The 15,332-nt window shown below is 44.9% G+C and overlaps 1 protein-coding gene and 1 long non-coding RNA gene across 31 annotated transcripts in view; both read right to left on the bottom strand.

Annotated features, from left to right (window-relative positions):
- The window catches only part of MAPK8IP3 (mitogen-activated protein kinase 8 interacting protein 3), an 83,604-nt gene extending 82,090 nt beyond the window's left edge, over positions 1-1,514 (bottom strand). For 28 of the 29 annotated variants that reach the window (XM_064520639.1, XM_064520638.1, XM_064520636.1 and 25 more), the window contains exon 1: positions 1,114-1,513. In XM_064520639.1, the coding sequence (XP_064376709.1) occupies positions 1,114-1,431 (318 nt within the window). In that variant the 5' untranslated portion in view covers positions 1,432-1,513. Of the gene's footprint in view, positions 1-1,113 lie in introns of all 29 variants that reach the window. The other variant, XM_064520620.1, reaches the window with a different exon arrangement.
- A 5,374-nt stretch (positions 1,515-6,888) lies between these two features.
- Positions 6,889-15,327, bottom strand: LOC112983399 (uncharacterized). 2 transcript variants are annotated; one of them, XR_010391677.1, is made up of 4 exons: positions 14,928-15,327; positions 12,863-13,778; positions 11,720-11,873; positions 6,889-9,048 (listed from the first exon to the last, which is right to left on the bottom strand). It is a non-coding gene; the product is annotated as an uncharacterized LOC112983399 (long non-coding RNA). The 2 variants fall into 2 exon arrangements; XR_010391676.1 differs by having other exon boundaries at positions 11,712-11,873.
- Positions 15,328-15,332: the final 5 nt, after the last annotated feature.

Raw genomic sequence — 15,332 nt, forward strand, 5'->3', positions numbered from 1 at the left:
CAGCCTAGCACTTCAGGAGCCTAGAGAGCAAACCTTGTGGTTCACAAACCTCATTTACAGCTGAAAAACGGCAAGGACAAAAGCAAATGTAGCAAGACGGAAAGGAAGTTACCTCCCCTCTCCCTTGTGGCTACTGCCATGTCTGGGTAACCCAAGGGTTTTGCTTCCCTGCCATCAGAGGGAATCGTTTCTCTTATGATCCACTTACAAAGCTCCCCTTCAGCTGAGCAGCAGCGCTCTCCGGCACGGCTTACACGAAAGCAGATCCGGAAACCGCTGGCTCTAACTTGAGAAATTACGTTATTAAGGTTCACATTAAAGGCCTGATAAAAATAAGATCCAAAAAAGAAAAAAAAATCGGATGGCAAACTCTATAAAGATTATTTTTTGCTCCAAATGAGCCGCTTACTGCTGAGATTTAAGGAGCTCTGCTGCTGCACTAGGCCACCGCACGACACGGGCCACCATGACCAAGCCAGGCTAAGGGCAGAAAGTAAACAAAAACGTTAAACTGTGGTTTTCTGACCAGAGATTAGCACAGATTTCGAATCACCTCTGTTTCTGGTTGGCATTGTAAGGTAAATCTCACAAATCCACAGGCTCGCGGCTATTTCGGTTCGATTTTCAAGGGGCAAGACGGGCGGCAGCATCTGCCCGCTGGGCCTCGGCGCGGGGCGACGCGGGTCCTGCGGGGCCTCGGCAGCAGCGGCAGAGCCATTTTCTCGCGGATCTTCCCTCAGCCGAAAGGGGGGGGGGGGGGGGGGACCCCCAGGAGGACGCGCTAGCGGGGGGACCCGAGACCTAGGGAGGACACGGCGAGCCGCACGCGAGGGCAGGCCCGGGCGCGGAGGAGCAGGAGCGGGGCCGCCGCGGGGGAGCGCGCTGCGCGGGGACACCGGAGCCGGCGGAGCGGGGGGCCGCAGCCTGCGGGCAGACACCGCCAGGCCGGAGCCGCGGCGCTGCCCGCTCGGCCGGGCCCGGCAGCCGCTCGGCACCGCGGGCGGCCGCGCAGGCCGCACAAGATGGTCGCTGGAGGCCGGGGCGGGGGCGCCGCCGCGCCGGGGCGCGGGGCCGGGCGGGCTGACGGGGCCGGCGGCGGCGGCGGCTGCTCACCTCCTCGGCCTGCTTGCGCAGCGCCTTCTCGCGCTCGTACTGCGTGAGGAGCTGCTCGTTGTCCTCCCGCAGCAGCTCCAGCTCCACCTCGTGCTCCTGGTTGTCGGTGAGCACCGAGTCCAGGTTCTCCAGCACCGTCACCACCAGCGGCATCAGCTCCTTCACCACCTCCTCGTCGTAGCAGTGGATGAGCCGCTCGAACTCGCGGTAGATGCTGTTGGCCAGGCCCGACACCCGCTCCGACATGACGGAGCCCGAGCAGTAGTCGTCGCCCGGGTACCCCCCCACGCCGCCATCGTCCAGCTGGATCTCCAGCATCCTGCCGGCCTGCCAGGGGACGGGACGGGATCGGACCGCACCGCTCCGCCGCAGCGCCGAGCCTCCTGCTGCCGCCGCGCCGCGCTCCGCCCCGCCCCGCCCCGCCCCGCCGCCGAGCTCCGCCCCCCGCCCCCACCGCGCCAATGGGCGCCGAGGCTCCGCCCCCTCGGCGCGTCACGCGGCGCGGGCACCGCCCCCCGCCACCGCCGCCACCGCCACCGCCGCCACCGCCGCCCCCGCCCACGGGCTGCAGCTCCGTCCCCGCCCGCGGCGGCTCCGCGGGGCCCCGGCGGCCGTGCGGGGAGCGGGACGGGCAGCGCGGGGCGGGCGGCCTTAGCGCCATCCCCGAGCCGTCACCGCGTATCCACACGCACCCGGGGGGGCATTTAAGGCCGAGCCCCCCGCAGCCCGTTTCTGGCTCCAGGCCCGCGGCCGCACGAAGGGCCGCGCCGAGGCGGCGGCCGCCCGCGAGGACCCGCCCGCGCGGGGTGCTCGGGCCGCGCGGCGCGGCAGGGCCCGGCGGCGAGCAGCAAGCTGCGGAGTCACGGTGCCGGCTGCGGAGGCGGCTCTGCCCGAGCCCCGGCTGTGCCCAGCCCGGCGGCCGCCTTACGGAGCAGCAGAGCGCGCTGCTCCCGCCTGCCGGTCCGCTCGGCGCATCCCAGCTGCGACGCAAAGCCCGGGCTGCGCAGCACGGCCCGCACAGAAAGGCCGAGTGACTCAGGGCGAACGGTTCTCCCCGGTCTGGATAAGTTAAGCGACAAACTAGAGCGGCCTCCAGCGTAAAGAGCCCAAAGGCCACGATTACTCCGTTCCTCCCTACTTAAGTTCTCCGTCATCCGACAAAAACAAGGGCAGCATCACCTAAATCGGGTGTTGTCCAACCCGAGGCCCGAGCTGGAAAGAGCCTTTTCTGACGGGGGGACCAACTTCCAGCCGCAAGCGTTAGAACCTAATTTTGCCACCTAATTATTAATGTAAAACCTCCAAACACCTTCGGACCTGCAAGTTTCTTCTTAGCACCCAGTAAAACCAGGGCACTCCTTTGCATCCACACGGCAGCTGTTTCCATTTAGATGCTTAATTGCATTTTCAAGATCAAGGTAGCCATAGTTACTGCGCTGGAAGCAGAGAAGGACCTATTCAGGCAGGGACAAGGGAACAGATAAAACCAGAGGTCAAAAGTTGCCATTTTAAGTCCTTAAAAAAATATCCAGCACCTGAGCCCTTGAAAGCAGCAGCACAGTTAGAGAGATCAATCAATAGACGGCTATAAGCAGCAGCACGCTGCAAAGCAACACGCCGCCGGGAACCGCAGGCAGCCTCCGGCATCCACAGCACGTGCGGTAAAAGGCGCACTGAGATTCACGTGATCCTCATTCGCTTCACGCCATACACTGGTGGAGATGGGGGCTGAAGTGGGAAGCACTGCTCCAACGTGCCCACGTTACCGGCGTTCTCCAGTTCTCCCTGCGGTGACGAGAAATTTTCATTACGTTGTTATTCATCTTGATGCCCTTTCGTGAAATAACCTTGCGGACAACCTACCTGTGAAGGATACCGCTTCTCACGTTCTTGCCTGAGAAAGCAAAGGGGTTCCGAAATATCAAGGACACACATCACTATTCGTGACAAAGAAAAGGCAAACGAGCGAGTTAAATTCTTTGGGTATATCTGAAATTCAAGTTTCTCATTTAGGTATTCTCTCATAAGAGGCAAATCTGAATTGGGCAGTAGGAATAAAAATGGTTTACAAGCTAGGTAAGTGATTTACATCATTGGAAGAAAGCAATATAGCAGCTGACTGAGGGGTGTTTCTTAATCAGCCAAGCTACTACTACTTTTGTAACTAAAACAGATTTTATTACTTGCAAAAGTTCAATTGTTCAATCACCTGATGACCAGAAATACTCAAATTAAGTACCTCTAAAATTCTTTGGAGGATTCTCTCTCTCCTCTTGCAAGGGTTTTCCAGCTAACTGAGATTTCAGTCTAAATCAAAACTGTCGTAGGTTTACAGTTATAGTTGCCATTTCTAATTTTTAAACAAAATATTTCAAGATTATGGAGCAAAGTTACATGCAAAACATATAACCAAAAGTTCAACTTGCCTTTGTAGCATCCCAGATTTGTCCAAAACCTAGATCTGCTTGACGATGGAGTATCCAGTGCTATCAATTCACAAAAACATCACAGGTGTGATACCCTTCACAGCCGGAGCATCCACGATCACATTACTACAACCTGGCTATCCTCAGTAAGATATTTATGTTTGTGAAAACAAGAACAGAGCCACTCCTCCGGGAGTTAACGGCCTTTCAGTAGTATTTACATGGTGATATCATCTCTTCCACGTGCGCAGAACGGACCCTTATGCCCCATCACACAGGACGAACGGCCAAACTGGTATCTCAGTATTTATTTCAGTAAAATGGCAGATAGTAGGGATGCATTTTTTTCATTACTGTGGCAAGACTTCAGCCTGAGACTAATGAGTTGATGCAGGACTTCACGCTGATTGTGCGCTCATTTGTGTTAGTCGCATAACTATTAGCGCTCGGGAACTACAGAGTCCCTATATTCCCAGGGCCATTCAGCCAAGTCCAGGCTTCTTTCTTCTTCCTCAGATTTGTACGTGTCAAGAACAGACACTTAAAAACACAATGAATGGACAACTGAGGTGCCTGGATTCTTGAAACAGACTCCTTTTGCTGCTGCTTTAGAGATAAAGAGCTTTTCCTGAGAAATGAATTAGCATTTCATGCAGAGATTTGGAGGGAAAAAAAAGCTTATAAGAAAACCAGGCAAAGAGGGAGCCGAGAGAACTGCATAGCCCATTCGCTCTAGACAAACACTTTCAGTCTGGTGGTAAAGAAGGAGGCTGGACAAACAACCGCTTAAATTAGCAGCTTAAAATCAAGGACAGGTTTTCAGACATGGCATTGTTATTACAGGCTTAAACATTCAACAACTTGGACAGAAAAGACATATGGATTTTACAACACTATTTAAATCCACATTTTGCAGTAGAGCTGGTTTAGTCTAAAACACGATAATTTAACAGATCTGTTTTTATAGGCAAACAATACTTCATAGTACCTCTCCTGCAAAAGTTGTTAATAACTGCTATTCGTATCTTGCTAACTGCCTTTTCTTTAGTTAGCCCTTTCAATAGTTTGTGTCACCGGAATCCCAAATGTTGGATTTTATTAGGCCAACTGAACAAGCCGAAGTACACAGTCTTTCCGAAGTTCAACTGGGCAATACTGCAACAAGTGGTGCAAACACTGACAAAAAAAAGGGATATCCCACAAAGTTATACACGAGCGTATTGTTCCTAGCAAAATTCAATGGCCCATTCACCTAGAAAATCATCCCTAATGTTACAGGTTATTTGGTAGACATGGAAATAGATTTTTCATGATAGAAGAAAACATGAAGCATTTTATTTGCAGAAGAAATGAGACGCCCACTTACATTTCTACGGATTTATTATAATCCAAGTCTCACTATCCCACTATAGCAAATAAGCAAACCTAACATAACTTTCTGATCCTAGTGACCTAGTGATTGTCCTCAAAAAAGGGAAAATGGTAAATGTTAACCTGAATGTCCAAGTTGCTTATTAAATATCCAGAAAATAAATATCTGCTAAACTAGTACCAGTAAACTAATTAGCAATTGTTAGTAAGTTATTAGTAAACTAATACTGGTACTTACATATAGCTATTTTCCCTGCATACATGAAAAAAGCAGTAGAACAGATGAATCCAACTGTTTTTTCAGACACTGTGTTTAGAATACCCCACATGTAGCAAGGAAATATGATATGTACTATTTTCAAGCATGTCCTCAATTGAAAAGATATAATATAGGGTCTATAAAAGATATAGTAGGGTAACTGAGGCCTCAAACTCATTTTTTAAAGATTTATAAAAATTTAAAGGAATAAGGGTGTGCTCATGGTTTTTGTAAACAATCCAACATAAACAGTATTTTACTGAGATGTAAATGTTCCTTTCATCAGAATTTATAGATAAATCTGTTGAGGTAGCATTGGGGGAAAAATGTGAAACAAAATGAAACTGAATGGTTTATTTTCACAGAGGAGGAACAAAATCATCCCAGTTATATATAATCAAGGAACTGCATACAATACTGACCAAAAAACGTTTCTGCAGTCCATGCAAACTAAGCAGGGCTTAAGGTAGATGAAATGCTCATAGCCTGAACAAGGTCATTTTCTATCATTAATAGTGAATGTGTATTTGTACTGAAGTAGCATCTGGAACTCCAAGTATCAGCCACAATACTAAACACTGCACCAAGGCAGTAAGATCAAAAGTGGTCCTATCCTGAAAAATCTTGTGATCTAGAAAAAAAAACTAGAAAAAAAAGTCTTGCAAAAAACACAGGCAACTGGGAATTTTTCCACACAGCAAATGAAAATTAAATACTAAGTCAGTGGGTTGTACATAATAACATACCCTGCAAACAGAAGTAATAACTGTGGGATCACAGATATATGCATATTAATGATTTTTTAAGAAATATCTATCGTCGATGTGTATAAAACCAAAGACTAACAGCAATATACTCCGTAACTCCCATTTAAGAAATGCTAATCAGGTCTGAGAAATTCCTGCGCATACTATCTCCGTTTCACAGATCGAAGAAACCAAGGCAGAAGCACTAAGTGGACCACAAAGACCGCACAGGGGAGGAGTGCTGGAGCTGAGATTAGACTAAAGGAGCTCGAGGGCTAAATGCAGATCCAGAGCCTGCATTTGATCTCAGTCTTTTCATCTTTCTACGGCAATGTAAAGCACCTATGTGCCAGACAGTCTGCCTTCAGCGCACTGGCACTTCCTCAATATAAGAGATGTCCTCAGTGATCCTAAAAGCTTCAAGTTATAGGAAGACAAAGGAGTTTATATCTACCCTAATCGCATAATTGCAAGGGGAATATCACAGCTCATCTGTAATTAACAGCCTCAAGTCTCGTTACTACCCCATCCTATGTTATGTTATTATACCGAACTATATTGCCAGTAACCTACAGATTCATTGCATGACATCTTTTGCGGAAAGCCACATTTATGGTAAAAAAAAGCTGCTTGTCTCCCAAAAAGGAAGAATTGACAGAGAGGTAATGATTTCATCTGGTCTGTAATTAATTATGGGATAGATCACCAAAAAATCAAATCTCTCAAGAGACGTCTGAATGTACTAGTCAGATCTGCAAATGTTCTCCACGCGTAGCGGCTCCCATACAGCGCGGTGGATGCAACGGGCACGTACACACCGACGACAAACGTAAATGCAAAAAATCCCTCTGAAAACCTAAAACTCAAGAAGCCGACCAACGTGTTCAACCTTGACTCTCACTGTCCTTCATGTGAAACTGTTCAGCTAAAAAGTTGTACTCTTAAGCAAAACAAAAATAGCATACCGCCAAACTTGATTGCTACTTCATGTGTATTTAAAGATAATAGGAACAAACGTTCACAATATTAGGCAAAAAAGAGAAAGTAACAGACAGGTAAAGGGTGAAAGGCAGCTTATGCTATGATGAATTTTGGTTCATTCCTCATTACATGTGAGTAATTATGTTTCAATTTCATATAATCTAGAGGGTATATAAAAGACATTTATAAAGTTTTCTCATGTTTTGCCCATGCACGTAATAAACTATAATAACGAGAGCAGCACTGATTAAAACCCATTAAATTGCAAAGCCTGCTGAGTTCGTGGCATTACCCGCACTTCTTGACTGTAATCCCAAAAGGTCCAGCAGGCATCCTTGAGGGGAGGGGATCCGAGATTAATCCCATGCTCCTTTCTCCGAAAGCCAGCTTGTTTGAGTTCAATGGAGTTGTTAAAGCTCCTATTGGAAAAGACAGGTGGTTGCCCGAAGTTAAATTAAAAATACATTTCTGTATTTATAAATCCATAAATAATTTAAAGTCTACTGATGAGGCAAGAAACTGAAGAAACACTACATCCCGCTTCACGCGAGAAAGAGTTAAAATTACCACTTCTGCCTGAAAAGCTGGCAAGGAAAAATATGTGCTTATGCTATCCCTCTCGTTTTTATAGTTCACCTGTCATAGGAACTTACATATTGTCATTTTGTCATTTGTTTAGCACCAAAGGTATGCTAAAACCGAATTATTCGATGGATGTGACTACAAGATCCCTGCCCTAAACAGTTTCCTTACCCACGCAGACAATGCAAACACAGTAGTGACAGCAGTGATAAACCGAGACTATGTTTTAATACCCACGTGTTCTCCATTTAACTTTTTTCTTTTCTTTTTTTTTGTGGCCAGTTGGAACTTTTCTGTGTGAAGGAATAAACATTTTTAGTATTTATTTTCCTAACACCTGGCCAAGGAAAATATTAAATTCATTTTTAATTGCTAGAAATTCCTGTTAAACGAAATACAGCTGAAGTCCGAGGTATTAAGTTGTTTCTGCAGAAAATGATGGCATCAAATACCAATATTACAATGGTGGCAGAGGCAGGATTTCTGTAACACAAACTTTCTTTTCAAGAGATTATTCCCATTTAAAAATACCCATTCAACAGAAATTACTTGTGCTTTCTTTCTACATAGTAGTATCCAGGGAGCCGACCGGCAAAATTTAGCTGCAGGAATGGTATGTGTATTAATCCTTTTTTGAAGAGATTTATCTTGTCTAGCATTGGAATTGTTTACTGGCACTCCTTTCAAGTTTAAAAGGTGGCAACATATAATTTAATGAAACTCCTGAAGTATTTTAAAGACAGTATTTATGGAAGACCTCTTAAAATCCTATAGCAACGCTAACCAATGAACATAAAACCACAGAAGCTTCTTCCATATTTGTTAAGGTCAGGAAAAAACCTTCTGGTGATTTCATATAACTTCATTCATCTGGTAATTTCTGAACTGTGTAGCAACTTGTGGTTTGACTAGAGCATGTATTTTACAAAAATATTCAGCCTTGATTTTTAATTAGACAATCTACCATATCCCTTGGAAATACTGTGCTGTATTTTATTTTGAAAATCTTTATCTTCAATTTCCAGCTACTGAATCTTCTATATCTTTTGCGGGACTCGGGAGCTGCCTGGAATCAGACATCACTCCTTGGTAGGTACTTACAGATCACAGACCCCAATATTTCCTTCTCCCTGAACCCCCTTTCTGAATTTGTCCAATTCTTTTCTGAGTCAAGAAAGCAGCACATAGCTTCCTAAATTATTATACAGAGTGTCTACAAACTAAAGGGACTGTAAAAAAAAACAAAAAGGGGTGACAAAAATACATACTGGATACCTTCACGGCCATGAAATTAGTGTTCAGATTAGCTGTGTACATCTGTCCACCCTACTGAGCGCACCATCAACTTTGCAACTAGTACTCTCACTTACTCAAAAATTAACTAACTGCATTTATGTGCTGCTTCACTCTTTGCAACTAAGGGAGAAAGAGAGTTTATCCTCTCCGGTCTCCTACGTTTCTTCACTCGTGTAAACGGCAGTAGCAGAAATACACAGGGCAAACAGCAGAAAGCATTTTCAATCAAGGAGCAAGACCGTGCAGATACCAGACAAGATCTTCTCAGACGCAGCTGTGGGAAGCAGAAGAAATCAGAGCATTATCAAGGGCCATGTAACGTAATCCATCCCCTATCCAATCCTAATGATTAATCAATGAGGTGTTTTGAAGGTTCTGGCAGAACTGTAACAAGAGCGTCAGGCTTCAGAGGGTGGCGGAAGAAACAGGAGGAAGCGAGGCCGGGTAGGAAAGCTCGCGAGAGATTTGTTTAGTGTTCATAAAACATCAGTAAAAGCAACTTTTGTTCCGGATGAAGTCTCTGAGATCCGAAAACATGGATTTCTAAATCCCTCAAGGCAATTCCCCTTCTTTTTCGTAATCTACTTTGAGTCCTTAGAATAACATAAGAAAGCAGAGGTGTGTCTTGAATTCAGGATTAGGACACTGATTCTGTCCTCAAAATGCTGTAAGTAATTACACTTGTGACAACAGTATTTTGATTAAAGCACAGACTTATAAAAAATTCTGACATTTTCTTCCCATGTGCTGGCTTGCTGCATTTTTAAATTGCACTGCCCATTGATGATAGGATTTAGCAATTCAAAAGTTTATCTCCTCTGGATATGTTCAGTGAATTTCAGAAATGTTTTCTGGACAGAGTTCTAAAAATGGTATCTTTACTTAAAGCAAATATCTTTTGGACATGGTTCTCCAAAGTTAGTATATACTCAGTTATTATTATATATGTTAGTATATACTCAGTTGTTATTATATACGTATCTTCTGATCCATCAGAGCAAACTTAAGCACGCTGCTCAGAGACCCTTGAACGACGTGGAAACCATCACTGTGAACACACCGCTTCTGTACGTAGGTAGCTCAGACTCTCCATCCTGCCCACATTAGCCATAAACAGAGAGGAGTGCTGACTTTTTTTTTGTTGTGCTTTTCATGATGCTAGATCACATGAGAGATGTATTTGATTCTCTTCTGTAAAGGTTCATGCTACTCTGTTAATGTCAGTTCTAATTTATCAAAACACGTTTGTCTAAATCTGAATGATTACTGCAACCTATGTCTACTGTTCACTACGATCTTTTCAGTCTTCCTCTGATTTTCACGTTCAAAGCTTTGGGGGATGGCTTTGGCTTTCCTTTATTTAATCGTGCACTAATCAACCCGTGCACTAAACAACTCAGTACTCTCAGCTTAAGTTCCCTTGAGAGCTCTGCTATGCAAGAGGAAGCATTATGCAAATGGTATAGGATTCCTTTAAGATGGTACTGTGCTAATCACCAGCCACTGACTGCAGTGGTGATCTGCTCTAAGGCTTTGTAGAATCACAGTTCCATCTTCTATCTCCATATTTTATTAATTCTCATCGCTTTTTTGTTGATATCCAAGTGTGCTTTTCAGGGCAAATGCTAATTATGTTTGTTGTGACTATTAACACCAAAAAAGCCATGCAAAATATAAGTTCAGGGTATTTTTTGACTAATTTTCATGTGGACTTTTAATTTTTTTTTTAATTGGATATTAAATTGATGAGTAGATCTTGAACTGCAGGCAAAAAAAGATTTCCTAAATGAGGCCAGGATGTCCAGGCCTGTTCATTTCATCCTAATAACTAACTTTGGCCCCTTTACTCCCTGTAAAATATAAAGAGGGATTAAAAAAAAAAAAAGAAAGCCACATTATATGAGAAATGTGGGAAGTGCAGATATACAGGATACTTCCTTTGAACACTCACTATCTCTTTCACCCCTCCCTACAAAAGCTTTGCCAAAGGCAAGGAAGGGTATCTCATGGCACACTAAGAAACCTATCACCTAGTAGAGAAGAAATGCAGTAAAATGTGCAGAAGTTTATGATGTTTTCAGAAACACTGACTACTGTTTAGCGTTTTATAGTAGCCCTGCTGGACCTGATACCCTTCCATGCTAGTGAGAAACACAGGGAGAAACATGAAATGAGTAAGATGGGGGATTTCAAACATCAATTTTGATACCTATATTCTACATCCACATTCTGCTTTTTTCCTGTGTCCCACACATTGAGCCCAACCATGTTTTTCCTCCTCTATTTTGAGTTGACAAACTGCAGGTGACAAGGACATGCCTGACTAGGGGCAATCCTTTAAACTGAAAAGGGGCAGCTGCACTTACTTTAGTGCCCAGAAGCTTTACGTTAACTCCCCCATTTTTTTCCATTTGCTTTTTATAAAGGAGGAGAGAGGCTCCTGCAGACTTCGCTTGCAGAGCTTCTAGAAACCTAAGCTAGATTTAAGAGATCTTCAATACAAACTTAAGGTGACAGATAAATGCTCGGTTATGGCAATAATGGATGCAGTACAAATACCTAGAGCCAGCTTGCCATTATCAGAAGTTCAGCAAATAGGGAAAATCCTGCTTCTGTGACATGGGCAAAGAATACAACTAAATAACAAGGCTCCTTAGTTTAGTGTCATATTAAATCCATCACTGATTTTAAGGACTGTCCTGAACCTGAGGGAGGGACAGCTTCGAAGCTACCTGGAATGAGCATTAGCAAATGGAGCAGTAATGTACGAGAAGGTTTACATTATTAATTATAGTAAAGAGTTCCCTCATCAACAGCGAGACATTACAGGAGAAAGGAAGAATAGCTCATCCCTCAGACACAACAGCAAGCACGCACACACAGAGAAGGGTGGGTTTTCCTGAGGAAGCCTGCATTCGTAAACCCTCCTCCTCCCACCTGCTTACGCTGTGCACCAGGGGTTTTCCTCCCTTCCAGCCAGTCGGCCTCTGAGACGAACGGCAGCGATCATCTGACGACGGAGCCTCTGGCAGCAGCAGCAGCAGAACGACGTTTCTGAGCTTGGCAGTAAAACAGCCTCACTGGGGACTCAGCAGGTCTCTGAGTGAAGACATTTGCTGGTCAGCAAGAAAAATACGCAGTCATAACGGTAACAACATGGCAAAATATGTTAAATGGTTGAATATTAACGCTTCCAGTTCTTCTGTTTTTAGAAGAAATATCCAATTCATTGCATAAAGAAGGATAACATATGTATTACACTAAGACTGTCAACCTAAAATCACTATTCTGCTTGAAAATGGTGTATTTACTAGAGCTATACTTTTACCAGACAGCTTATGACTGAAGAGATAATAACAAAAATACGATCTCCTTTCTTTCCCCCCAAAATTGACAAAACCTGTCACAAAACCAATTTCACTGTTTTCTTTCATGTAAGTCAATCACTTGGAACAGAGAACGCAAATAATGGCATGCTTTGATAAGTTATGCATTAAACTCAAAGGACTGCTGACAATACTTGAAGAATTCATGGGACTCAGGCCCTTGGTGATGGAAAATCCAGACAGACAAGAGGAGACATACACAGGAAGAGACTCCTGGTTTTAAGTTTAAAAAAAAGAAAAAAAAAAACACTGAAGGTATAAAATCACAAAAACTGGCCCAAGAACTTCAAGGGCGGGAGAAGGATTTGATACGACTTCCAAAGGGTTTTCTGTAAAACAGAATTAGAATTATCTACATAGGTTTTTATGGCAGGGCTACCACCAGGACTTCCGAGGGCTTCAGGAGATAACAAAAGGGGTATAATTTTGGAATAAATTTACAGTAGAGACCAAAATGTTGTGATCATACATTTATGGATATACACAGGTAGGAATCAGGTAACAACCAGAAAAAGTTAGAATGACTGAACACCTGCAAATACAAAGTCAAGACAAATGGAATTTGACAGAACAGAAGACACCTAATAGCCAGGAGACAATATTAAAATCACAGACATACTTACAAGTTAGAACTTAAGGCAAATCTTATGAATTACCCAGCTATCTACAGCTGTGCTCCAGAACTGCAAACCCAGCACATACCCTCTAGATCGAAGGTTTTCTTCAAGGATGGAGTCCACAGGTTACATTCAGGAGCTCCGTCTGACTTGCTGACTTCCAGCTAGTTGATGTTTCTTCTCATATATTAATTCTCTTCCTTGAAGCACTAACAGATAAAGAGCGCTCTTTCTTCTCTTGTCCCTTTGAATTGTTCTGCTTCTTGCTCCTTAAGTGTTACAACCAGAGGAGATTTCTGATACACTGCTACTTCTTCAGTTTTCAATTTTTTGGATCTTTCTATTCCATTTGTGACCTAAGTTCATGCCTCTTCTGCTGCATAAAGCCGTCTTATTAGATGGAAGGTAGAAATAACCACAGGTTTCAGGGTCAGTATTCCCAGATGATTTCTGGATAATAGATTTCTGATCAGTCGTCTTCACTCTGATTCTCTGCAAGGAAGCTCTGAGCAAGAGCGGAGGCACCAGAGCTGCTTACTTACAGATTCAGCAGGAAAGTATTTCAATAGGTCATATTCAGAAAGTTATCTTTAACCAGCAAGAACCCTGAAGTAGTTTTTGTGCCTGTCCCTCTTCTCACTAAATACATAAACATCTTGCAAAATAATGTTTCTTATTAGCTCCTGGGAAACCAGCCTGAGCATGAGTAATTTGCTCAGTTTGGGTTTCCAGCTTCTTTGTACAGCAACAGTTTGGCTACTTTCTGAACCAGCCCAATTGATAACTGCTTAACTCAAGCAGCTCAGCTCTGACAGCGTATACTTCATAGACTATTCCAAACATGCAGTAAACCTAGATTTGGCAAACCATTCAAGCTTCCAGCATGTCTCTCTCACCAGTATTTGACTTTACCACCATTAGTCCCATATTCTAACTCTTGCTCAGGGCTTGTGAACAAAACACTCTTCCAATTTCTCCTCCTGATCATTCATAAGCTGGAGCTAAAAGGGGAAAAAAATAATAATATTCAAAAGGTGAATTAAATCTAATGCATCAAAGTCACATAGCATGTTAGCTGAAAATTGAAGAGTGTGGAGAAAGAAATATTTCCAACACATATATTCGAAAAAACTTCTGAAGGAGAAAATTGGAAGTGTGTGTCCACACCGAACTCATTATACAAAGCAAATCAGTATCTTCAAGCCATTACATACATAATAGGATGCTGATACATATTTTTCATTTCCATGCCTTTGATAAATATTAATATGCTGGACAAGATTGACCACGTTTTCACAAGCAAAGGATTAAAACACAGGTTCCTCAACTGTGATGCAAATACTACTCGTGGTGCAAACGCTCCTTCCAAGGGCTGCAAAGCCTGGTACCGAGCAGGAACCTGCTGCTGCTCCTGGTAATATTGATACACGCTCCCACCACTACTAGTAAGGGTTATAGCCCGATGAGAAGTCTGAGAGCCTGTGGGCTATACTATACTGGATGTATGTATTATTTCACTGACTTTAAGAACTAGGGCTGTATAGGTGTAATGATGGCTAAGCGGTCCCTCTCAGACGCCATTGTAAAGGTAACTTCCCAGCAGGTGTTCTCCATGAAGATGTAAATCAGACGTGAAATGAGAGGTGGTTGAAAAGGACTGGGCTCGGGAGCATTTCATGGAGGTAGCTAGAATAAAAACTCAGTGAGTTTCCCTAAAATCTGCAAATCATGAGGAAAGCCCTAACACGAGTCTTCAAAACAATCACGGACCTACACATGCACGTACATATCTATATATACACACACCTGCCTACATATAGCCACACAAATATACATACCCACATGGGTGTGTAAGCGCTACTGCTTTCTGGACACTTTTTTTTTCTTTTTTTTTTTGCTTAATACCTCTACCAAAAACATTTTTCTTTGGCCAAAAGAGCTCTTTTTGCAAGCTAGTTCTGAAGTAAAGCGGACATGGGTCAGCGACGGGAAGTATCCTGTGCAAAAAGACAAGGACGCTGCTTCAGCACTTTCCACCGGCAGCTTGAGGATGTGCGAAACAGGCTGAAACCCAGAGCTTCCACCTGGCCGCGTAAGCAACCCGCGGCAGGGTAACACCTCGTCTAAAATCTTTTCTTGTGGCAGCTTACTTCTCTTCCCGGTGATTTCCTCCATGGCCTCACGCTTTATGGGAACGCCGGAGGAGCGCGGGCCCCCAGAGCGCCAAGCGGCCTGGCCTGCTCCTGCCCACGGCCCCGGCCGGGACCCGCCCCAGCACCTCCCTAACGCCCTTCTTCCCCTGCTCCCCACGGCGCCGGCCGAGCCCTCCCGCAGGCAGCGCAGCGGCCTCCCCGCTCCAGAGAGGCCTTTGCCCCTCGCCCCCGCTGCCCGCGCAGGGGAGGCCCCGGGGGCTCTGAGGAGGCCGCGGCCAGGGCAGCGGGCGCGGCCCGCGGAGCACGAGGGGCCGCCAGAGGGCACCGGGGCGAGGCCCGGGCACCTCCGCGGGGCGCTGCGCCACGGGCCCGGCCCCACGGCCGGGGAGCGGGACGGGGCGG

Source organism: Dromaius novaehollandiae, chromosome 14, assembly GCF_036370855.1.
Source record: "Dromaius novaehollandiae isolate bDroNov1 chromosome 14, bDroNov1.hap1, whole genome shotgun sequence".
NCBI classification, from domain to species: domain Eukaryota; kingdom Metazoa; phylum Chordata; class Aves; order Casuariiformes; family Dromaiidae; genus Dromaius; species Dromaius novaehollandiae.